The sequence below is a fragment of the Gekko japonicus genome, unplaced genomic scaffold (assembly GCF_001447785.1).
Source record: "Gekko japonicus isolate JY-2015 unplaced genomic scaffold, Gekko_japonicus_V1.1 scaffold385, whole genome shotgun sequence".
Lineage (NCBI taxonomy): Eukaryota > Metazoa > Chordata > Lepidosauria > Squamata > Gekkonidae > Gekko > Gekko japonicus.
In genome coordinates, this window is record NW_015162489.1 from 1,494 (window position 1) to 27,512 (window position 26,019).

The 26,019-nt window shown below is 46.2% G+C and overlaps 1 protein-coding gene across 1 annotated transcript in view; it reads left to right on the top strand.

Moving 5' to 3' along the window:
• Positions 1-24,536, top strand: part of LOC107105916 (cytohesin-4-like) — a 25,385-nt gene extending 849 nt beyond the window's left edge. The window contains exons 2-7 of the mRNA XM_015405964.1: positions 4,803-4,951; positions 13,336-13,447; positions 14,068-14,144; positions 14,858-14,929; positions 20,267-20,421; positions 22,802-24,536. Of these exons, the coding sequence (XP_015261450.1) occupies positions 4,803-4,951; positions 13,336-13,447; positions 14,068-14,144; positions 14,858-14,929; positions 20,267-20,421; positions 22,802-22,874 (638 nt within the window). The 3' untranslated portion in view covers positions 22,875-24,536. The remainder of the gene's footprint in view (positions 1-4,802; positions 4,952-13,335; positions 13,448-14,067; positions 14,145-14,857; positions 14,930-20,266; positions 20,422-22,801) is intronic.
• Positions 24,537-26,019: the final 1,483 nt, after the last annotated feature.

Sequence of the window (26,019 nt, forward strand, 5' to 3'; positions counted from 1 at the left end):
GCTGGAGACCTTGGCAGTTACAGAGGCACTACATGAACAGGATAAGGCTTTGGGAGACAGGGAGGGGGATGGGACGTGTCCCAAGGAAATGGCAGCTCGCTGACAGTATTACACTTCACTCTACAAAACCCAAGACTCAAAAAATGAGGAGATAGAAAAATATTTAAGCTCTATCACGACTTTACCCTCGATATCTTTACCTCATGCAATGTTAATGGAGAGACAAATTGACCCATTGGAACTGAAAGAAACACCAAAACTCCTCAAAAATAACAAAGCTACTGGACCAGACAGTTTACCGTCAGAATTCTACAAAACCTTCCAACAACCTCTGTTCGACCATCTTCTCACCACCTGTAATGGAGTCTTGCAACACGGTCTTATGCCTAACTCTTGGTCTGAGTCAACTCTAACAGTGATTCATAAAGATAACAAAGACCCTGCAGTCCCCTCTTCATATAGACCTATTTCGCTTCTCAACCACAATAACAAAATCTTTACATCCATTATGGCCAATAGATTAAAGACATTTATCTCGAAAGCAAGACATTGCAAGTAGATAAATAGGTACCACTTCGGTGGGAAGGTAACAGCGTTCCGTGCGTTTAGTCATGCCGGCCACATGACCACGGAAACGTCTTCGGACAGCGCTGGCTCTTCGGCTTTGAAACGGAGATGAGCACCGCAACCCTAGAGTCGGATTCGACTGGTTTTCGAGCAAGGGAACCTTTACCTTTACCTTTTTACATTAAGGCAGATCAGACAGGCTTCATACCGGGTCAACAAATCGCAGATAACATCCGCAGGACTCTTGATATTATCATCTGCAGGAAGAATATCCAGGAGGAGGCTTTAATTCTTGCTCTAGATTTCAAAAAAGCATTTGATTCAGTGGAAACCTTATACATTATCTCTCTCTTTAAAAAAATGGGTTTCGGCAGTAATTTCCTGAGGATGATACAAGTAACATACTCAAACAATATAGCCAGAATAAGAGTTAACGGAACCTACTCGACCCCATTTAACCTTACGAGAGGTACCAGACAGGGCTGCCCATTATCACCACTGATCTTTGCTCTCGCGATAGAACCTCTAGCTGAAAAACTTCGTCAAACTAAGAGGTTCAGTGGAATAGATATTAACGGGCTTAAACATGAGACAAACATGTACGCGGACGATCTCATTCTGTATATTACTAATCCGTTATCTTCCATGGAGGCTATACTCCTTACTCTACAAAACTTCAGGGCTATCTTGGGCCTGCTAATGAACCATAGTAAACCTGAAGTTTACCCTATTGTTGTTAAACAATCGATGGCGGAGTCGCTACACAAACTTTGCTCTTTCAATTGGATACAGGAAAATTGGAGACATTTGGGCATTATGATTCCACTCAAACTGAAGGATTTGACCAGAGTAAATTTTCACGCTTTGCACTCCAAAAACAAGGTGGACTTTAACAATTCGAACTCTCTTAAGTAATCTTTACCTGATAGGCTTCATTTGATTATAGAGCTTCATACTCCCGAAATTCCTTTTTCTCTTCCGCTCTTTACCGATTCTTATTACAAAAAAAGACTTCCAAATTTGGCAAAGATCCCTGACATGCTTCCTATGGGAAGGGAAAAAATCGAGAATAAATAATAACATATTGCAGAGACCCGCTAAACTAGGTGGATTAGACTTTCCCTCATTACACGCCACAATATTGTCTCAAATGGTCCAAATGCAATACAACGATAATCAGAAGCAATGGAGACTAATTGAACCTCTTTATACAGCTCCATACGAGCTTCAGGAAATTGCCTGGATCAAGCCTGACTTGAGACCAAGGTCAATCAAGGAAAATATGTTTGTATTAGCAGCAATCAAAACATGGGATCAGAACAAGAAACTCCTCCCTCAGGGGATCTCTCAAATCTCAGCATTTACATGTCAAAGATGGTTTCTCCCTGGTCTAACCCTGCAAACCTTCAAAGACTGGAAAGAAGGTGATCTCAGACGCCCTTATGACTTAGTAGAAAAAGGAAAAATACTGGATGAACAGTACTTCGATCAGAAAATGGGCAAACGTGCACCTTGGCTTCAGTATTTCCAGTTAAGAAGTCTTATTGATTAACTTTCAGGGTTAGGTACATTTCAAAGAGAGTTAACGAATTTGGAAAAAATTATTAAACTTTACCCTAACTCCCCAAAAGGTATTATTTCCAAAGTATACAGTGTGATTGTCACGGAGGAGAGCCGGATAAAACTCAAATTCCAACAGCGTTGGGAAGAAGACTTCACAGCACAATGGAATGAGGCAGACTGGGATATTATATGGTCCTCTCCAGCCAATAGCTCTAGCATATACAATGTTAGACTACAATTTTTACAACTTTATTCCAGGTGGTACATAACTCCGCATCAATTATATAAAATAGACTCTAACAACAACCCGATATGTTGGAAAGGATGCGAGCAGATTGGTACTTATTTACATTGCTGGTGGGAATGTCCAAAGATCCGTCACTTCTGGGAGGAAGTCCGAAAACAAATTATTGAAATAACTTCACACGACTTCAACTCAAGTCCTGAGACTTTGTTACTGAATCACTGGGATGACACCATAGATGATAGAACCAAAGAGATAATAGCATTACTCCTAGCAACAGCTCGATTGACAATAGCCTCATGCTGGAAATCTCCGCTGTCACCTACATTAAATGCTTGGCATGATGAGATTTGGGAACAGTTTGTGATGGCAAAAATCACCGACAGAATACGCGAAGCACAAACAGATCAGACATCCCTATCCAAATTCGAAACAATTTGGTTTCCAATATTCTCTTACCTTTCAACACATGGTATACTTCCAACCAATGCATATTATCACAAGTGGCTAGTGATGTGAAATTTACTATGGGAATGTCGGCTAACAGGTGATGAAATACTTATCTATTACTTTCCTAACTCATTAGGATAATGATTTTATGCTTAATAGAGGATCTTTCTGTAAAATTGTTAGGTTGTATAAAGCACATTGACATAGTTTCAGAATATTGTATTCTGAGGTACTTTTAACAATTTGAAGCTTTTCTGATATTAATTTCTGTATTGACAAATTAAAACAATAAAGTATTTAATTATATATATAAAAAAAGACTTTGCCAAAATGAAGAAAAGGCCAGCTCAAGCCTCTAATAGGGTTATCAATGTCAAAGTGAGGCCTGGAGGTCTTCCAGAATTACAACTGATCTCCTGACTACAGATATTAGTTCCCCTGGGCCTGGAGGAGATGGCAGCTTTGAAGGGGGACTGTGGCATCACATGGCTGCTGAACTGCCGAGATTCTTACTTCCCTAGGCACCCCCCCCCCCCTCCAGGAAGGAGTGTCCAAAGCCAGAGTTGGCAGCTCGAGCCACTAGACTGCCCTATTGAAAACCAGCTTTCTTATCTATCTCCTATAGTTATGCATCCTGACCTGGGTGGCCCAGGCTAGCCTGAACTCTTCAGATTTTGGAAGCTAAGCAGGGTCAGCCCTAGTTAGTACTTGGATGGGAGTCCACCAGGGAAGTTCAGGGTCACTAACACAGAGGCAGGCAATGGCAAACCACCTCCGAACATCTCTTGCCCTGAAAACCCTACAGGGTCACCATAGGTTGGCTGTGACTTGACCGCACTTTCTGCCCCCACACCAGCCTTGCTCTCCACTGAAGCTCTGTCTGTTCTCCTTCTTCAAAGAATGAATTCACATGTGCTTCCCAAAAACATTTTCTGCCAGTCTGAGTACACAGTACTGACCTTGATGGACCAAGGGTCTTGATTCAGTAGCAGGCAGCCTCATGTGTAACTTTTGAGTTCATGTGTTTGAAGCAAATGCACAAATATCCAGTATGAAAAGTGGAAATACAGTCCTAAATCTGTCTGTGTCAAATTGATAGTTGTGCTACAGCAACCCTTCTGTACTGGCTTTTTCCTCTGTGAACAAAACAGTCTGGGATGTTGAACAACTGTTTTAGTGCAATATCTAATGATGTGTGTGGATGGAGCATGTGAACAGTTTCTGCACACCGCAGTGGGCACAGGCTGGGCCTCAAGTCCCCACTATCTGCAACAGTCAGTCTTGACTTGCAGGTTCTCCTCAGTTCCTCTCCCTGTGATGCCCAGTTGGGATCACAATTGGGGCATGCACAGAGGAGGAGCTTCACCCTCTCCCACGCACCACTTTCCTGACCTGAAACAGTCCTGTGTTATTTGGCCTCGTGGGGAATCCCATGACTGTAGACGTGGTTTTCCACAGTGGGCCAAATAGCACACCCCTGGGACCACTGCAGGGAGAAGTGGATTGGTCACTAGTGAGTCTAGTGAGCCAATATTCTGGGGGCCACCCACCATCAGGGCCAGGAAGGACCCAAGCGAGGGTTGGTCTTCACACCCCATGCTGGTGGGTTGTAGCTGTCACAGGCCAGCAGCCCCCCTCCCCCCACCTGACCCAGGGTGAGGTGCACAGCCCTGCCAGTTTCCGTCCCAGGCAGGGAAGGAGGCACACAGCCAAGCTGTGTGGGGCTGGCAGGGCAAGCGCTTTCTCCCTCCTGAATTCCCATGAGGAAAGGGGAATTTCTGTTAGCATGTTTGTTTTGTCCTGTTGCATATAAAGTTTGGTGCGGCTCTGATAGGAACAGCTGCAGGCCTGCTAGGTTTAGGAAGCAAATTCAGAAGTCCCTTCTGCAGGCTTTCTGGCCAGAGATGCCACCTTAACCTACACTCCTAAAAACCAAGGACTTGCCCACCCACTCCTTTCTCCTGTGTTGTTTTGGCAGACACCTGCTACATCCTCTCCTTCTCCATCATAATGTTGAACACCAGCCTGCATAACCCCAATGTCAAAGACAAGACCCCCTTTGAGAGGTTCGTGTCCATGAACAGAGGCATCAATAATGGAGCAGACCTGCCGGAACCACTCCTGAGGGTAAGAAAGCATCAGGCCTTTTCCTGTTCCTGCTTGCTTGAAGTCAAAACAAGAAGGGTTGGATCCTTTTACATGTTCTGGGTATACAAAGAAGCCTGGGAAACAATTGCTCCTCAGAGTCAGATGGCATGTTATGCTGGGGATCCATGACCAGATTTTCAAATACATCACTTAGCTAGTGGAGGTGGTATTATGGATTAGGGATTTTGATTGAAGCAGCACAGAGGGCCAATTTCTGACTAGGGAAATGGCAAATGCAGGGTTCCCAGCTCTATGGCCCCGATCCATGCTGAGGGAAGGCCCTCACAACTGCATTTTGCAGCTAAAATTACAGATTTGGAGATTGGATCACAGATCCTCAGGATAATTTGTCATTTGGCTCAGGGAGGTTATGAGGGGGAAATGAAAGTGGCGGTTATGTTGTCTCACTGAGGAAGAGCCTGTGTTGGTTTGCCTCTGTGTACCCTTAGCAGCAAAGCCAGATTTCCCCCCTCCCTACAAATGCATGAGTGGGGCCGCGGTGGCTCGGAGGTTAAGACGCTGAGCTGCAGACCGGAAGGTCAGTAGTTCAGCAGTTCGAGACCCTAGTGCTGCGTGACGGAGTGAGCTCCCATCTCTGGCCCCAGCTCCTGCCAATCTAGCAGTTCGAAAGCAAGAAATTGCAGGTAGATAAATAGGTTCCATTTTGGTGGGAAGGTAACAGTGTTTCGTGTGCCTTGATGATTAGTCATGCCAGCCACATGACCACGGAGAAGTCTTCGGACAGCGCTGGCTCTTCAGCTTGGAAACAGAGATGAGCACCGCTCCCCAGAGTCGGATTCGACTGGCTTTCGAGCAAGGGAAACCTTTACATTTTACTTTTACTTATAATGCATGAAGGTCTAGAAGTATCTCTCTGGGCTTAAAAGATGCTTCGTGGCAAAATTGCATGGATATAGATGAGCAGTAGGGAAGTCGGGGTCAGCTTTTTAATGAGGCAACCTAAGGTGGTGATTGAGGGGGGGAGCAGAGTTTGGGGGCAGCAGTACTCAGTCCTGCCCACCACCCGCCAGATGCCAATCTGAGCGCTAACCCTTTCCAAGAATCAGAGGAGATAATTCTCCTTGTTCCTCCAAGCCTTTTTAAAAGCTGAATGGTAAGCCATGCCTGCCCTTTCGCAAACTCTCATGATATTTCAGCTCTTGCGAGAGCTTGGCTGCCATTGCTGATCCTGTTGCCAGGCAACCAAAAGGGTTTGTCTTCTCTAGCTTCTGGGCTCAGCAATGGAGGGGGCTCAGCTTCTCTAGCTTCTGGGCTCAGCAGGGGCTGTGGAGATGGAGGCTGTTGCTGCCAGGAAGCGAGTTGTGTATTAGCTCCCTTTCTTCTCCGTAGCCTTGAATGAGCCCGAGTTGTCTGCAAGAGGAGACTCTGGGGAGAATGTTGATAGAGTTGTTTATCCGATTACATGTGTTTATTTTCTTTTATACCTGGCATAGTGGTGTCCTTTACAGGTGCATGCTGTGCTTTAATGGAATGACACCTACTGGCTCTATAATTTTTTTCTACAGGTTATGAGCTCTAAAGCTTTTTCTTTCCAATGAACTGGTGAACCGCTTTGGGTTCTCTGTTCAACTGTTAAAGATATGGGAGCCCAACGAAAAAAGTTGTGGCTGTCTTTCATATATGAGGCCTTTGTATGTACTGTGCTTCTCGTGTTCCAGTCCTATGCACCAGGACAGCATGTTATGCAAAATCATGTAAGCATGTGCAACTGCTGTTTTGTGTGAAAAAGGCAATGTGTGTATTTTGCAGCTTAAGAACATAAGAGAAGCCAATGTTGGGTCAGGCCAATGGCCCATCCAGTCCAACACTCTGTCAAACAGTGGCCAAAAATACCAGGTGCCATCAGGAGGTCCATCAGTGGGGCCAGGACACTAGAAGCCCTCCCACTGTTGCCCCCCCAAGCACCAAGAAGACAGAGCATCACTTGCCCCAGCCTGAGAGTTCCTATCTATACCTCATGGCTAATAGCCACTGATGGACCTCTGCTCCGTATGTTTATCCAGTTCCCTCTTGAAGCTGTCCAGGCTTGTAGCCGCCACCAGCTCCTGTGGCAGTGAATTCCATGTGTTAGTCACTCTTTGGGTGAAGAAGTACTTTCTTTTATCTGTTCTAACCCGACAGCTCAGCAATTTCATGGAGTGCCCACGAGTTCTTGTATTGTGAGAAAGGGAGAAAAGGACTTCTTTCTCGACCTGCTCTATCCCATGCATAATCTTATAAACCTCGATCATATCACCCCTCAGCCGTCGTTTCTCCAAGCTAAAGAGCCCCAAGCGCTTTAGCCTTTCTTCATTCTAGCTTCAGTATGCACTACCCGAAAACCAGATTTTCAGGGATATATGTTTGCATGTACTAGGTCTGCAAAAATATCCACATTATTCTTGTTGGACAAGATGGTGATCATGTGTACTGAGATGATGGTGCATAACAAGCTCTTCTGATATGTGGGATTACAGCACCACAAATGTAACTCCTGAAAAGGGCTACTCTAGAAACTTCTGTGAGCTTTGTAGTTGTAGACAGTATACCCATTATATGATGATGATGAAGAAGAAGAAGAGTAGGCTTTTATGCCCCATTTTTCTCTACCTTAAGGAGTCTCAAAGCAGCTTACCATCGCCTTCCCTTCCCCTCCCCACAGCAGGCACCCTGGAGAGAGGTGGGGCTGAGAGAGTTCTGAGAGAACTGTGACTGGCCCAGCATGTTTTATGTGGAGGGGTGGGGAATCAAACCAGGTTCTCTAGATTAGGGTCCAAAGCTAACCACTATACCATGCTGGCTTCAGTGTATGTGGGTGCGCTCAATATGTATAGGCAGAGGGAGAAGTGGATATACCTGCTGGCCACATCGCTCATGCATGTTCAGCATAGAATCTGAACAGTGCCTATTTTCATACAACTCTACTGTTCCACTCAATCATTAGCCCTTTTCAGTTGTTATATTTTTGATGCTTCTACCACACATAATGCAAGTGATCCTCCCAATAAATGTAATTGCCATTTTGTATACGTGCATTTTTGAGCTTTGGTACACGTGAACATGTACTTGCAAGAAAACTGGGTTTCTGATCACGTTATCTCATTCACGCAAAATGGTGATTGCGCGGATCGAGGGGATTGCATGAAGCACACAAAATAGTATGACTGAAAAGATTTAGAAAGTCTGCAGAAAGCAGGGTCCCCTGTTACAGTTTATGTGCATACATTTTACACACATGAAGACTCTTTAATAACTTGTGCTGAACATGTGTAGGGAGTCAGGGACGGGGCTAGGGTACACAGTCCTATCCCCCATTCGCATGTTCAGTGTATCCCCATATAGTATCTGTCCTGGATATGCATGATCACAGTCAATGTACAGTGCACGACAGAGAACCACTCCCTGAATGAGGTTTCAATTTTGGTAAAGCAAGGCTGCTCTGCTCAGAGTGCCAGAGGGTTTCACAGGGTCAGCACCCCTTACTGATAACTACACAGCCAAAGGCATTGACCACAGGAATTTTGCAAGGCCACACAAGTTCAGCATCAGCTATATGATGTCGTAATCCTCACTGGATTGCCAGTCCGGTTGAAACTCTGCTTTATAGTGCCCTCCAAAGCAGCGCTGCACCCCCAAATAGACTTAGAAAGGTGTAACTTTGTTTAGGATGGCACCTAGGTTTGCCAGCTCTGGGTTAGGAAGTACCTGGAGGTTTGGGGGATGGACCCTGAGGAGGGCGTGGGGTTTGGGGAGGGGAGGGACTTTAATAGGGTATAATAATGCCATAGAGTCCACCATCCATAATGGCCATTTTCGCCAGGTGAACTGTTGCCTGGAGATCAGTTGTGATAGTGGGAGATCTCCAGCCACCACCTGGAAGTTGGAAACCCCAATGGCACCACTAGTATAACAAGCACGTCACGGCTCTTTCTGTATATTTTTATTTATTTATTGTGATATATATCCCACCGTCCCTCGCAAGCGGGCTCAAGACAGGTTGCAACCAATGCTCCCCCTAAGCTGTGGAGTCTTGTGAGCAAAAATTCTACTTTGTGAGCTCCTGGCATTAAAGTTGTGAGCGATTTGGCTGCTGCGTAAATTAGTTTGCTCTGGAGCCCTCCTTCCTGAGCGAAGACAAAAATGTGTGAGCCGGAGGCTAAAAAACTGTGAGCTAGCTCACACTAACTCAGCTTAGAAGGAACACTGGTTACAACAAGAAGAAAAAAATAACTATAAAAAATTATTAATTCCTATTTAAAAACTGACACCAGTTTATTAAATACCTAAAACATGATAGCGATCCAAAGGTTTCATAAGCCCAGAGTGCACGCTGTATGGAATGCCGGTGGTGGTGGTGCAATAGTTTTTAGCAGGTGAGCCAAACCACCATCGGCATAAGGCTGATTCAAGCAGGGGAGGCCGAGGTAATTGGACATCTACTGCATCAACCAAAGGAACAACTCCATTTTGCAGGCTCTGTGGAATTGTAATAAGTCCCTTAGGACCCAGATCTCAAGTGGGAGCATGTTCCACCAGGCCGGGGATTGCCAAAAGTTTATTTATTTAATTACATTTATGAATCACCTAATCCCCACAAATGTGGGGCTCTAGGCGATGGACAAATTCTAAATAATTAAAACCATAAAACTATCCCAACACATTATACACAGGTAAAACAAATGGCAAATTTATATTTTGTAGTGCCCTCCCAATCCTGCATTGTGAGTGTTTCGTGGGCACGGGGAGGGAATAACTCAAGAGGAGTAGGAGATTCAGGTAAGGAAGGGGGCCAGCCATGGTACTGGTCAGATGAGCACAGGGTAGCCAGCCCCCAAGTCGGGGTGCGGGATCCCCCATTATTGGGGGCTCTGATCCCCAATCTCCGCCCCCAAGAGCGACCACCCGCGTCTACCCCTCTCCCTCCCCTACGAGAATTAAAGGACTTCAGCTGATCGGCGGTGAGCACGTGGCCCGCCAATCAGTTGGAGAGCCCTTTAAATCTTTCAGGAGGGATGGAGAGGGGCTGTCGCTGGCCACACGTTCCACTCACAAATAGACCCTTTAAAGAGTCTTTTTGTGAGTGGGGGGGGGGCCCTGAAGCGTATGGAGCTGATTTCCCAGCGGCAATTCACCGCTTGGGATTCAGGAGAAGAGAATAAAAAGAGATTGGATTTATACCCCGCCCTTCACTCGGAGTCTCAGAGCGGCTTACAAACTCCTTTCCCTTCCCCTCCCCACAACAGACACCCTGTGAGGTGGGTGGGGCTGAGAGAACTCTGAGAGAACTGTCCTTGAGAGAACAGCTCTGACAGAACTTCAGGCATGCACGCCACCATCCTGCTTGCTACAAATGGGGCAGTGGAGCACGAGGCTGGCTACGAGCAAGGCGATAGCGTGCTGGCCTGAATCCCAGGCAGTGAATCGTCACTGAGAGATCAGCCTGCACGTCACAGCCACTACCCCACTTGCAAAAAGGCTCTTTAAAGGGCTGGCAATAGCCCCTCTCCCGCCCTTCTGAAAGATTTAAAGGGTCCTCCAGCCCTTTAAATCTCGCAGGAGGAGAGGAAGTGAGGTGGCCAGGGGTGGTTGATCTTGGGGGCAGGGCTCGGGGGCATCCCTGCCCACCCCCAGAATGCCCCCCAAATCCCCCCGTGGGAGTGGAGAGGAGACCTGGCAACCGTAGATGAGCGTAAAGCTCTTCGGGGCACATATGGAGAGAGGAAGTCCTGCAGATATGTTGGTCCCTGACTGCATAGAGCCTTAAAGGTCACTGGCTGAATGTATAAAGGCTGGATTTTCTGCAGAAGCCACTTCCTGTTGGTAGTTCAGAGGAAGTTGCAGGAGACTTACAAATATGTGACATCAAAATTCCAGTAGCCCCAGTTCTGCTAATTTCCTGGACAAGCAGATCAAAATTTCTCCCTTGCGAGTGAGTCAGTGGTACATAAATCCCAGCTGTATTTTCTTGCCAGAGTTTTCAAAAAGTTCTCATTTTCTAAAAACAAAAAATAAGTCCCAAAAACGAAATATAAATCATAGGGCGGGATCTAGACTAATTTTCATGCTCACACAAAACGCTTTTGGTTCTGCCAGTGGAACAGAATGTTCCTGTCTCCTAGGGTTGCCAACATCCAGGCAGGGCCTGAGATATCCTGGAATTCCAATTGCTCTCCAGACTATAGGGATCAGTTCCCTTGGAGAAAATGGCAGCTTTGGAGGCCAGGCTCTGTGGCATCACATCCCCGTTGAGTTCCGTCCCCTTTCCAAACTCTACCCTCCCCAGGCTCTGCTCACCACCTGTAGGAGTTCCTCAACCCGGAGCTTGTAACCCTACCGCCTCCCCTCCTCCCACTGTGGTCCATAGAGCTCCCCAAAACTCTGCTCCTGGGGGACAGGGCTCCTTCTGGAACACCAGGCTAGGAAGAGGGCATTGGGGGAAATTACCACTCCGCTTGCATTAGCAGAAAATCAAGCCTGGATCCAACCCACAATTCCAACATTTAAGTTCAGTGTGGTTGAGGGCAAGGGAAGGCACAGAGGAATTTCACATTACCCTTTTTAACCCGTTTTGAAGCCATTTTTGATCCGTCATGAACCGGTATAGGGCTGCCATTTCACTCATGGCTTTCCCCTTCTGGTAAAGAGCTGGATCTGAAGCGGTTTGCCATTTCAGACTGCACCGCTTTTTCCCACTTTTCCCCCGCCGTTTTTCGCCCGCGTGGGCGCTTTATAGCACTATAACAAAACACTCCAGGCATTCCAATGGGGTTGATATACTGCTGTTCCGTTATAGCGTTATAGCGCTATAGCACTATAACGCTATAAAGCAAACATTTTTTTTAAAGCCGGCGATTGCCCGCGCGGGCGAAAAACGGCGGGAAAAAGCGCATCGGAACCGGGAGAGGAAACTGAAGACTACTTGGAAGCGGTTGACAGGTAAAACGCTTCAGCCCCGTATCCTAAACGGGACAGAAGTGTTTGTGTCTGAAATTACAAATATATTCTGGTAGGGAACCGGTTCTAAAATGGTTCTGTCTGAAATGACAGACCAGAAACTGTTTGGGAACCGTTCCTCTTCCGGATTATATCGTCTGTCTGAAATTCCTCACACAGAAAGATAAAGCGATTCATGGTGGGAAGGGCAGGTGGGAAGGAGGGCCAAGGGGCCATAGGGAAGGCATTGAAGTCTGGTCTCATGCTCATAGGAAGCCACCCCGCCACTACTCTGGTTGGTGTTGGTGATGTCTCCCCAAACCCCGCCTATACATTTCCGTCTCTTTGCTGTAACCAAGAGGAAGAAGGAATCTATGCAAACAGTGAAATGATGGTAGAACCCTATCAAGTACAGTGGATGACAAACTGTGGTTCAAGTGTACAATTTTTTAATGCTCCCTGGCACTAAAAACCCTCCCTTTCTGCATAGACTTTTTACATAGAGATGCATTACAGTCTTTGTGAATTTGCTGCACGTGTAGATAAAGGCTAGCTTTAGGTGTGCCCATTTCTATGCATTACTGTGCATGTCCCTCTAGGCTACAGCTACCAAGCGGGGAGGTTTTAAGTTGCTCGTTTCCACATGGGTTATTTGCCCCAGGTTCAATGCTGTGGTGAAATGTGGTGCTTTTCTGAATCTCCTGGATTTTTCTCTTTCCTCGGTTTCACTCTGATCTTTCTCAAATGTGCTTTTCTGTGACTTTTTGGGAAATATTACCACAAAGGCTGCCATGGTCTGCCCTGACCCTGCAGCAAGCATCGGGGGGGGGGCATGCTTTTTGTTTTGTTAAATCAGCAATTGAATATTGTTATAATGTTCTAACGAGCTGTGTATCAGATTCTCTGAATTCCCAGCTTTCATGATTTTTTAAAAAGTAAGTCTCTAGCCTCTTTCGTATCAGAGATACAATGCCTTATATCTCCACAATGAAAGGGGCTAGAATTGCTTCTTAAAAAATAGAAGTCTGGGAAATTTGGTATGCAGATTGATATAAAATTATAGTAATATTTGATTGCTGAAAAACTAAATAAACACAGCGGCACGGGGGGTAGTCACTGCTAGGAGACTCAAGCAGGGGAAATGTAGAAAAACCTGCTATGTGGAGACCCATTGCTGCTGTATACAAGACTGTCCCCATGTAGAAGATGCCGAAGTGTATAGCTAAGCAGATGTGACTGGTTCGTGGGCCTGTATGGCCTGGCAGAGACTGTCCGTACAGGGCATAATTAATTCCCATGTTGTGTGCCTGCATGATTATTGTTAGGCGATTGCAGGTAGGCAGGAGTGATGGGAATATTGATGGCCTTCATAAGTTGACACCCTTCAGGAATTGTCTTCTTTTTCTCCCCTTCTTTTGCCTCTGCGGCAGATTTTGTTTGACAGCATCAAGAACGAACCGTTTTCCATCCCTGAGGATGATGGGAATGATCTCACCCACACTTTCTTCAACCCCAGCCGGGAAGGCTGGCTCCTTAAACTAGGTAATGCTTGTTTTTTTGTTGAAAATCTTCCTGCTGCCCTCTGCGCTAAGTAAACCCTCTCCTGAGGCAAGCCCCCTAATTAGTTTAAGGCTGCTGCAGCAGCCTGCCTTCTGCTGTGGTGGGGTGACAGTGACCCCTAGCGGTCAGCTCAGCTGTGTCTTCCCTTGAGAGTCCCTTCTCTGAATGCACAAGCTGCTCTGGCTCAGATGAAGGAGGGAGAGAGAGACGCCTTACCCTGCTCTCAGCTGCCCCTGTTCTCTGTCTGTATTCTGCGGTGGGGAATGAGAGAGACACTCACAGTATGCGTTTTTAGGGAAAATCTGGGAAGAAGATGATTATCAGAATATGGGCAGAGCGCAGGCATGTAGAACCATCAGATTGAATGACATGGAGACCCTAGCGTTGTGATTCAGAATTCTTTTCTCACTATATCCAGGGGCTTGGGTGTATAGGGAGATATGTATAGATATACATACACCAGACAGTCATGGACACCTTTGGGAATGCACAAGGGTCCATTTTGACAAGACCCATGAAGTGTAGGGTGTGTGAAGAACAGAGAGAGGGAAAGGACTATATGTATATTCATTGGCCAACACACTTTAATTTTTTTCCTGTAGGGGGCAGAGTGAAGACTTGGAAAAGGCGTTGGTTCATTTTGACTGATAACTGCTTGTACTATTTTGAATTCACCACGGTAAGGGCTCCATCGAAACAAACCTGTTCAAAGAGAGAGGTTTCCAGAGGGTGAGGAAACGATGCTCCCCTCCCCTCATGGCTGGCACTGGAAGCAGACCAGATCAGGGAGCTGCCTGTGGATGCTTTAATGGTCCATCCAGGTGGGCCCTGGTGTGTTCAGCCGCTGGGAGCCCATGAATCACAGGAGGACTCAGGAGCACTGAAAGGGAAAATGCTCCTAAATGCTTCAGTACAAAAGTTGGAAGTTTGTTTGTTTGTTTGTTTGCTTTGTTTGTTTGAGTTCAGAGCTCCACCCCTTGTTGTGTGCAGGCAATAAGTCTCTGCCCCCCCTACCCATTTTTATCACTTCTGTTTTGGCGGGGTGGGTCCCTAATCTGCACTTCCCAATGCAATTCTGTGCTCAGTAAGGGGAGTGCAGAGAATGGATGAAGGATTGTGGAAGTGGGAGATCAGTGTTGTCTTTCTTGCCTATTGCCCGGACAGAGGACCAACAAATGCACCCCTCTTCGTAATATTCTGGCAGATGGTCCCTTCCACAGTGAGACTGTCGCGTGTCACTTCCCTGTAGCTGCCGCCCTGTGGCAGTCTCAGTTGCTGTCACTGAGAGGGTAGGGTGATGGGGAGCACTGAAGGTCTCTTAAGAGGGCCCAAAAACTGGTATTGTGTTTGCATTAAGGGAGGTACTCATCCATGATTTGCATTGCTTTCTAGGATAAGGAGCCTCTAGGGATTATTCCCCTGGAAAACCTTTCTGTTCGGAAAGTAGATGACCCGAAGAAACCAGTAAGTCACTGTTGCTAATTTTGTGACTAGAACTTCCTTGCCTCCTTCATGGGGACACAACCCACCCCTCCGTCCAGTGCCTTCCATGTGGCCAAGTCATCATGTCTTCCGCCTGTTCTGTCCTGAAAACATAATTCCCAGGCATGGATGGGAATTTGGATTGGGAGTGCAGCATGTGAAGAGGAGAGGCTGAAGCCTCCACCCCTGTGCATCATCAGTTGTCCAACGTGAAATGCCCCACTGTTTGCCCTGCTGGGGAGATTTACGTGTAGCTCATCAGTACATACATTTTCCAGTGGGGCAAATGGCAGTGCCTTGGGCCATTCAGGTCAGGAAAATTCCATGAAGGGGTGTGCTAAAGCCCCCTCGCCTCACATCATGCCATGGTCCCAATCCAAATCGGGCCCCTGGCCACCTGGACATTAAGTTCTGAGCACTGTACCCATGTCTGGTATCCATGGGGGATGTGAGGACTTTGTAATGTGGGACTTCATACTATGTGTGTCCATAGAGGTTACCATATGTCAGTGGGTATGGAACAAGGCATTCATGATTACATTTTTTCATCCAGAAGCATTTTCCTGGTCCAACCAGTAAAGCTATATTTTGTGAGGTAACCAACACTGTGGTATGGGAAAACAATATGGGTTGGACTAGACGACCCTGGAGGTCCTTTCCAACTCTACGATTCTATGAAAAAACCCAAATCCAGATTTAATTAATTTATTCAAAGGTCATTATCCTTCCTTTCCCTCATTCCACAGAATCCTCCACTCTCTCGTCTCGTCTCCCTGGTTCCATGACCCAACAGGTTCTTTCAGGCTCCACCTCTGAGCCGCAACAGCTCTCCTCTGCCCCTCCCCCCCATCTCCATGCTGGCTTCAATCCGATGCAGCCACTGGGTCAATATTTCTGAAGTTCAAAAATTGGCAGCCCTATTGATTTCAGAAGTACAAGGACTGCAAGAAGGAGCAGTAGATTAAGTGATACTTAGCTAGTCTGGCTTTCCCTCCCTCTCCATCCTTCCTCAGGCCCCTTAATCAGAAACATTAAAATGCAAGTACCAGAAATGAGTTGTGAGTCGGTGTGAAAGAACAAAATGCAAGATCCAAGCAGCTGTCTAGTATGAAACTTCAGTCATTTATTTTAATTTTAATTTAAAGCATGCTCAAAGTGGCTTGTCAGTCATCCCTGTGCAATGGCACTCATTGGACGGAACACAGAGAGGCAGAGGCAGGCTTACTTCTTGCCAAGTCATTAGCCAGAAGGCTGCCTTGTTTTTCCTTGTATCTCTGTAATGCAAAGGCATAGTATAATAATTCCATAAGCACACTGTGCCAGAACGATTGCAGGTTTATTAGAACAAAGCAGGGCCTTTCCGGGCCTCTGCTAGAAACACAAAACTAACAGCCAACAGGGGAAAGTGAAACTCAACTACAGAACATGCTTTTTGCCTAAAGGACCAGGGGAAAATAACTGAACAGTTCAATAAGGGAACATCATCAAATTCACAACTTGCCACGATATAACACATAGACTGGAATTTTACTTTTGTCATGCAAAGCTCAGCACTCAGGGAAGGGAACTGCTAGGCTACCGCCACCCTGTTCTTGCTTCTGCCCACCCAGTGCACTGTGGGCCAAACTAGATGTGACAGCATCCTCATGCCCCCCCCCAGCTGTTTCAACATTTGAAATGGCCTGGGGGGGGGGGGCAGGACAAGACTACCTTGTCCCACTGTACTAAGGGTCCAATCAGGTCCATTTTTAAAGTCCCACTTTTAATCTTTAACTTGGAGCTGCGGTGGCTCAAGTGGTTAAGACGCTGAACTGCAGGCTGTGGAAGGTCAGTAGTTCAGCAGTTCGAGACCCGGGTGCCGCAAGACGGAGTGAGCTCCCGTCTCTAGTTCCAGCTCCTGCCAACCTAGCAGTTCGAAAGCAAGAAATTGCAAGTAGATAAATAGATACCACTTCGGTGGGAAGGTAACAGCGTTCCGTGCGCTTTGCTGTTTAGTCATGCCGGCCACATGACCACGGAAACGTCTTCGGACAGCGCTGGCTCTTCGGCTTTGAGACGGAGATGAGCACCGCATAGGGTTGCCAAGTGTACTTACCCCTTGCGGCGGGGGAACCTCGCCGTGGTCTGGGAGTTGTCGAAAGCGCGCGCGAGCACTGGCAGCATGTCCCCGGAAGTGATGTACGACGTTGATGACGTTGGGGGCGTGGCCGAGCTCGTTGGGGGGGAAACCTTATGGTTTTCCCCCCGACAAACTCAGCCATGCCCCCAACATCAGCCACGTCAGCTTCCGGGTAGAGGTGACGCAGCTTCGGGGGCGGGGTTCCCCCCGGGGCCCAATTCTGCCGCGGCGGAAATTGGGCCTCCGAAGCGGGGGATTCCCCGCTCCCCGGGCCCATTTGGCAACCCTAGCACCGCAACCCTAGAGTCGGATTCGACTGGCTTTCGAGCAAGGGACCCTTTACCTTTTACTTTAATCTTTAAAACAGTGGCAGCGTCCCTGCGGTGGATAGAAGGAAGTCATTGCCTCCAGTTCAGTCCTGTGTTGCTCTGTCCTTGAGGGACTCCCATAATAAATCTGAGTCAACACAAGTACTTTTTGCAAGTCTTAACCGTTGGCAGAGTAATTAACACAGCAACGGTGCACAATCTGATAAAAGTGTAGATAAAGGTTTATTTAGGAACTAATATACTTGATAGTGAAGAGGAGAGACAGGGTCCTAACTACATCACTAGCTGAGAGAGAGAGAGAGAGCGCGCAAGACTGTGAAACTTCCAAGGAGGAGGAGGAGATTGCCCTGAGAGTAGCAATCTGGAGACAGACAAGGAAGGACACTTATCAGGAGAGAAGGTGCTGACCTCCTTCTCCTGTCTACTTGTCTTTTTGCTGCCCCCTTCAGGGTTTTCTTCTTTGTACACCAGACATTGCCAGTTTCCAACATTAACCATGTTATGAGGAAAACACACAGCAACATGCAATGTGAGAATGTCTCTCACTCTCTCTGAGAGAAACTGCAAGGATTTCTGAAGCACGTTCTGGAAATTTACAGTGTACTGAAACAGGCACCTGCCATTTTCAAATTATGTCTGCATGTATGGATCTTCTGAATGAGTACTGCCCTCAGAATATAGCTGACTTTTTAAAAAAGCAGTTTGAGAAACAGCCCTTGGTTATTCCTCTACTGCTGTCTACTCTAATCTTGAGGGAGCCCCCACCCCCCTTTAGCAGTTTTATCAACTGAGATTCTCTCATCTGAAAGCAACTAACTTGCACTGGTTCAAGATAAGAACAAAAGAGTAATACTGGCAGCTTTTCTCAGAGAGTGGAGTGCAATCGATTCCATAGATTGCTTGATAGCTCAACTAAAAGTAGTCTTGACAGAAAGGGGCACGGTTCCTGTAGAAGGATTTCAAATCATATTTGGTGCCAGATCTTTCTGGACATTATGGGACGAAAGGAGAAAATGGAAGCAGTGAAGATTATCTTACAAAGGTGACATCAAACCACCCAACTTTCTGACATGCGATGTATATATGTTGACAAGGCAGCAGGCTGAGTGGTCCTGGCTAAGGATAAGACATAGAAGGGCCCTTCTTCAGCTGGCCAGCCGGCTCTGATCACGAAAGGACTCTGGGCTAGCATGGCCCCCCGTGCGCCAGAAAAGCGATTCATTTCATTTTTATTCAGTGCATTTTTATCCTGCCCTTCCAGGGCAGTTTACATCATTCTGCCTCTGAACCTAAAGGGCCCACTGAGTGGTTATAGCTAATACTGAATGATAGACTAGCCCCTCCGTAAATCTGTCCAGCTCCCTTTTAAATCAATTTAAGGCAGTGGCTATCACCAGTTAGTGGCAGTGAGTTCCAGAAGTCAACACTCTACTGTTCGAAGTAGTACTTCCCTTTTTCAGTCCTTGTTGTTGTTGTTCAGTCGCAGTCAAGTCTGACTTTTCGCGACCCCATGGACCACCTCTTTCTCTACATTACACATAAATCTGCAGACCTCTGTAGTGTTACCCCTCAGTTACCTTTTCCCTAAATTAAAAAGCTCTTGTCTCACATTGAATGGGGCGTGTTTCCAAGAATACCTAGATTTGAGTCCGGTAGCACCTTAGAGACCAACAAGATTTTCGGGGTATAAGCTTTTGAGAGTCAAAGTTCCCTTCACCAAGTAACTTGCTTCCAAGTAGACATACATAGGAGTTACTACAGTGTAGCTCTGAGAAGGATAGCCCAGGCTAGCCCAATCTTGTCAGATCTTGGAAGCTAAGCTGGGTCAGCCCTGTTCAGTACATGGATGGGAGACCACAAAGGAAGTTCAGGCTTGCGACACAGAGGCAGGCAATGGCAACCACCTGTGAACCTCTCTTGCCTTGGAAACGTAAGTCACCTGTGACTTAACGGCACTTTCCACCACCACTACAGTGTAGCGTGCTCAGCTTGATCTATTTTAAGTGGCATTCTGAGATCCGTCAGATTCTTAAATCCTCTTGAGATAAGGGATTATACAAACAATGCCACTGTAGTCTGGTGGGTAGAGTGAACTTAAGAGAAGCCGTGTTGGATCAGGCCAATGGCCCATCCAGTCCAATAGTCTGTATCACACAATGGCCAAAACCCAGGTGTCACTAGGAGGTCCACCAGCAGGGCCAGAATCCAGAAGACCTCCCACTGTTGCCTCCCAAGCACCAAGAATGCAGAGCATCACTGTCCCAGACATAGTGTTCCATCTATACATTGCGGCTAATAGCCACTGGTGGACCTCTGCTCCGTATGTTTATCCAATCCCCTCTTATAGCTGTCATCATTTCCTGCAGCAGTGAATTCCACATGCTATGTACTCTTTGGGTGAAGACGTGCTTAGATTCACCACCTCAAATATGAAACTCGGTGGATAGCCTTAGGCAAGCTGCCACCTCTCAGCAAAACCTGCCTAACAGGGTTGTTGTTGAAGGCTAGGCAGAGAACCTGGAAGGACAGGCAAGAGATAAATACGACAAAACAATAAAGCTGCAGCTGCTGCTACAAAAATATCTCACTCTCTAAGCTGCAGTCTAAATGCACAGTTGTAGTATTTTATGCGTGGTGATTTTGCCAGGGTCAAACAGTCAGTCAGTGTCAGGAAAATAAATAATTTCCAAGTCCTCTGGTTCAACATCCTTGGCATTGGATCATATGGGGATCAGTACATATGGATATGGGAAGACATGACGGGTAATTGTCTTTGCATCTTTAATTACAGCACAACAGACGGACATACATATGCACACACACTGGGTGGTGAAATTCACGCTCTGCTCCTCTTCATTTCTCTCCCCCTAGAACTGTTTTGAGCTTTTTAACACAAATTGCAAGGGGCAGAAGATCAAAGCCTGCAAAACTGATGGGGATGGAAAGGTGGTTGAAGGCAAGCACCAGTCTTACAAGATCTCAGCAGCCGTGCCAGAGGAGCGTGACCTATGGATTGAAGCAATAAGGTGAGGGGAGGAAGCGAAAGTGCTTCCTCCATGGAAATAGGGGTGTAATGATGTTATGGGGCCGGACAGCAACAGCAGGGCATGCATTCTTCCAAGGAGAAAGGCTCAGAAATAAGGAACATGGGAGTTTCCCATCAAGAATCAAGAGTCTAATGTGAATTTAATAGCTGGTGTCCACACTCATGCACACACCAATTGATTATCTTATCACTGGCCAATCGTGGGGCAAGGGGTCAATTGTATAGTCAAACGCAACTCCCCCATGCTCCAGCTGTGGTCTTCAAATCGCTGTCTTCTGGCTGTTCCTTCATTTAACGGAGAGATCCTAAGCAGGTCTACTCAGTCAGAATCAAGTCCCATGTTATTCAATGGGGCTTACTCCCAGGATGTGGTAATGGGCTGAATGAGAGCCAGTAAAGTGAAACTGATTCTAGACAAGACTGAGATTCTGTTGGTTGGTTTGGAAGCTGATCAGGGGACTGGGAGACCACCTACTCAGGATAGGGTAGCATTCCCCTTGAAGGAGTAGCATCTTGTGGTACGCAGTTAAATCTACACATGGACGGAGAGGCAAATCTCCACTGCAGTGTACAGCAGTTTTCTGCAACTTAAGCTGGCTTTCCAGCTGTGTCCCTTCCTCAAGATGGGACCTAGCCAATGTTCCCTCTAAGCTGAGTTAGTGTGAGCTAGCTCACGGTTTTTTAGCCTTCAGCTCACAGATTTTTGTCCCAGCTCAAGAAAGATGGCTCATGAGCAAACTAATTTATGCAGTAGCCAAATTGCTTGCTCACAACTTTAATGCTAGTCGCTCACAAAGTAGAATTTTGGTTCACAAGACTCCACAGCTTAGAGGGAACATTGGACCTAGCAATAGTGATCCATGTGCAAATCACTTCCAGGTTAGATTGTTGGGTTGAAAGCTTTAAATGGTTCCATCCTACCTGCTTATTGTCCAGGGTCAGTTATCATCAGCATATTACCTCAGTTTTAAAAGCCCTATATTTTAAAGCCCTATGTGGTGTGGGGCCCGGTTATTTATGGGACCACTTCCTCTCTTATTGTCCTGCCCGGAGGAAGAGAGCCAGAGGACCCTTTCCTGCTGCTGCTCCCCTTTCTCTGAAATGCCTTCCCATTGGAAGTCCTTGTGTGTTCCCTGCCTGGCCTCCTTTTAGCCACAGCTAAAGACGCACCTATTCAGACAAGCTTTGAGCTGAGCATTTGGATTCTTTTTTAGATTCGTAATGTAATAACTGATCTTATGCCAATAACTGTTGTTTTTATTGATTATGGGGTTTTCTGTAAGCCACATCAAGCCCATTGTGCAGAGGTGGGATTTTAAGTAAATAATTCAACACTTAAGGGTTGTGCAGATGTTCAGAAGTACATGGTATAGGTGTGTAGCAGGGAGAAGGGTCGTGTTTGCTAGTTATCTTCCCAACATCTAACACTATCCCTATACTCATAGTAATGTATGTATATATTCCACATGATTGGGGAAGCTGCAGAAAGCAAGAACCTGATCACAGGTACATAACCTACATGAATAAATACATCTGCATGCACCAAAAAATCATTCAGTTATTAAAATTGGGTGCCCAGACTATAAGTGTAAAGGGAGACTGTTTAACTGGTAAGCCACCAGATAGGCACTGTCATCATTCTGTGTGAATAGGGTGTGACGCAACAGGTTTGGTATGGGTGATCAGAAACACAGATTCATGAGTATGAAAGCTGAAAAATACACCTGCTTCCCTATTAATACAAAATGGTGACCTCAGATATGAGGAGGATTCTGGGTAGTAGACTCTCCCTTTACTCCAGGTTTGAGTGATTAAAACAGAAATGACTGAAAAGGGCTTAGGACCTTCAGACATCTAGCTGGATGCACAGAAACTGGGGGGGGGGGGGTCCAAGGCCAGGAGGTGTGATGTCATTCTCCTCTGAGTGCCTACACTTTTGAATTGTTTTGATGATGGTGGGATCATGGGTGCTGCAATCTTTCAGTGATGGCAGTTGACAGAAATAGATAGGCAGAGGATATTAGAACACGAAGTTCTGGTAATGTATTTCATCCACTTGAATTCATGAGATTACAGTGTCAGAAAGATATTATAGGGACTTGGGCAAAAACAAATAAACACGTAATCCACTTTTCATGTTGGGTACCTTTGTGGTTCTGGAAAGGGCTTGGTCTTATGATCTCTTCACCAACAGCTTGACCCTTTCTTCTGACTTTCTCCTCCCTCGGACTTCTGTGCTGATTACCTGATGGGCATGATGTTCTTGTTAGTCTGTGTATCTGAGCTAAGTTCAGGGATACTCCTGTGGGCCCTGAAAGGACAGCACCCTGAATTCTTCTCCTTTTTTTTTCTTATTCCAGAACCAGCATTACTCGAGATCCTTTCTATGACCTAGTCGCAGCTCGTAAGAAAAAGGTTGCCAGCAAAAAGTGATCCTTTTCCCTGCCACCTTGTTTTCCTAATATTTAACTTCAAGAAAATGACTTCCCTGGAGTTCTCCAAGCAATAGCCAACTTCCTGTCTGAAACAGGAATATGACTGAAAGGCTGGTGAACTGGACCTCATCTTTCCATTCATAAGGCCAGAATCTGGGCACCATTTTCAGGAATTATGGCTGTTGTGTCTGTACAGAACAAACGTTAGCCAGCTTCTGAACTTCCCCTGACATTTTTATACATCATACTAAACAGGGTTAGATGCTTTGTGATTCCTTGATCATGGATCTGGGTCTATATTAGCAGATCAGAAGGAGCCCAGGAAAGAAATGCAGCTGCCATGACTTTATATTTCAAGAACTGAGACAAGAAGACCGACATGTCCACCAATGCCCTAACGAGGCAGGAAAAACCTGCTTACATGGAATCCTCTCCAGCTTGTTTCTCTGGGATCTCCTAAGTAAAGATACAGATCTGAGTGTTCCCTAGCATGTAGGAATGAAGGAATGAATAAATTCTGATTCAAAGGACAGTGGTCACCTGGAGGGATGAAGGGACGCAATGCCCTGTGGTGGGGGTTGGCAAGAGGAAGTACTTTTGTATCATTGGCTCATAAAGCTTGGCCCATAATTCTCCTGAACGTGTGAACTGCTGCCAACCAAGGCAACGGTAATGCTGAAGTGTGGGTTCTCAGGACAGAAGCTTCCAGGCATCCTGGCTCTAAAATGGCAGTTCAGGGACAGGCGGTTCTTGCATTCCCCGAGCTGGCTGCCACATCAATGCTGGAACAGAGGAGAAGAGTGGTTCGTATCAGGATTAGTAAGCCACTTAGAGGGCGGTCCCATACAGAGGATCAAGAAGCAAGCTCTGGTCTGGGAGACTTGCATTCAAGCGTCATTTCTGCTCCAGCTCATGCCGAGTCCTCAGACAACTCATTCCCTACTGGCCGGCTTCGGTTTCTCATCTGTGAAATGAGCATTAAAAAATATCCTGCTTTGCTGGGAGCAAACATGATAACTACTTTGTAAAGCTCTTTGTGAAGCAGAAATGCTATGTAAATGATAAATTGGCGGGAGGGGGGGAGAAATAGTTGGCAGAGAATGGTAAAAAAAAATGTTTTGAAAAATCAAAAGCAAATGGATGCAAAAACGTTTAATGCATCAACACACACGCTCAAAGCCAAAAGGATGGACAAATGCCAATGCTTTTTAAAAAAAATTAAAATGTGGGGGAAAACATCTTGCAGCCTTTGACACCTTCAGACTGGTTTTGTTTTATCAACACCAAACAGAAGCAGTAGGCATGCTGTATTGCTGTGGTTCTCGTTTCTTTTAATAATGAGTCCCGGCACATAATTTTGTTGGTCATATTTACCACCTATCTAGTTCTAAATTAGCTTGTTGGTACCTAAGGATGCAGAAAAGGAAGCCTGGGGGATAAGGACATTAGACCAAGGCCTGCATTTCAAATCCTACCTCTTCCACTGACTCTCTGGGAGACCTTTTGTAAGTTTTGGAGCCCTACTGCCTCATCTGCGAACTTGGAGTTTTACTCTCCATCCACAGAGGGTTATTGTGAAGATAGACAAGAGGATCACTGTGACGCTCGCTGAAAGCTCCATAGATGTTATAGCATTGGTCATAATTAAGGCTCTGCATATGCCCCAATTCCATAAACATTCGGGGGGGGGGGAACCAAATAGTGTAAGATGGCACTCAGGATGCCAGGCTCCAGGTGGGACCTGGGGATCTCCCGGAATGATAGCTTATCACCAGACTACAATTATCTGATCCCCTGGAAAAAACAGGGCCTTTGGAGGGTAGACTGTATGGTATTGTACCCCTCCGAGGTCCCTGTTCTCCCTACCTCGAGCTGGCAGCCCTACCTCCCCCTGCCTGCTGTCAGTGGCTAGGAAGGACCTGGGAACCCGAGAAGGAACACAGGATGACCCGAGCAGAGTTTAAAGTCAGTTGAAAATGGACTTAGAATGGGGGGACTGTGTTTAGGATTCCACTGTGCATTTCCTAGGAATCGCTGCCTTTCTGAAACGAAATTTCGATGTCCTCATGGCTGAAACGATATGCTTGTTAGTGTGTGCGTATTGCCCGCTGAAATAATCTCAGAGGCCAGAACAGTAGCCCAGTAGAGGCTGCTGGGTGAAATATCTGGTATTCAGTGCAGGTCGGTGAGAGTCTTGCGGAGAGCCCTTTCTCTGTCTGATGATTGGCAAGCTGGAATCTGGTTTCAGAGGGTAGCCACGTCGCTCCGCAGTAGAACAACTAGGTTTGAGCCCAGCAGTACCTTAGAGACCAAGAAGATTTTCGGGGGACAAGCTTTCGAGAGTCAACGTTCCCTTAGTCAGATATAACATCTCTGATGATGGGTGATTGGTCTCTTCAAAGCTCATTGCCGGTTGTGGTCTCTAAGTTGCTGCTGGACTTGAAGCTAGCTGTTCAAACTTGAATATGTTATCCAAAGGTAAGAAATGTTGCAACTCTGCTCCATTGGCATGATTAATACTGACTGGAATTAATTGGACCTATTACAGTTCCTCAGAGTCTGTAAAACGGAGCTGTTCTGCCAGGCCTTTGAGTGAGGCGGGCGTCCAGTTATTCCATCTCTTGGCCTCCCCTGCTGACCTTTCCATCTTCGAATGGCTCGTCAGGTGGAGAAGACCCGTAGTCTGGTCTATGGCCCAGCAGCTCCAGTTTTTGTGACTACCATACCAAACTGCCGTGCCACCTGTCTTGTTCGTAGCTTTGTTTTAACCAGTTTTAATTATTTATTGTGGAAGATTTATTAAGACATGTTTTAATTCTTACTATGTAATGTTTTAACTCCTGTTGTCAGCCGCTCCAAGCCCACTTGCGGGAAAGGCGGAATATAAGCCGAAATAAATAAATGCAGACCACAATTTTCCTTGCTGTGGAATCTGGATTACCTGGGTACATGCTTTTGGTTTTTTTTTAAAAAAACAACAACAGTGGAGTATCTAGGATGAATTCACAGGTCATGATGTTGTCATGTAACAAACTTTGATTGGTCAGCAAGATGTATAAAACAAACCCTGTCTTATTCAGGTGACCTGTGTTTGAGGTTTCTTGCTTCTTCACCTGCCTCCCTATAGAAGCCCTGCATGCTAT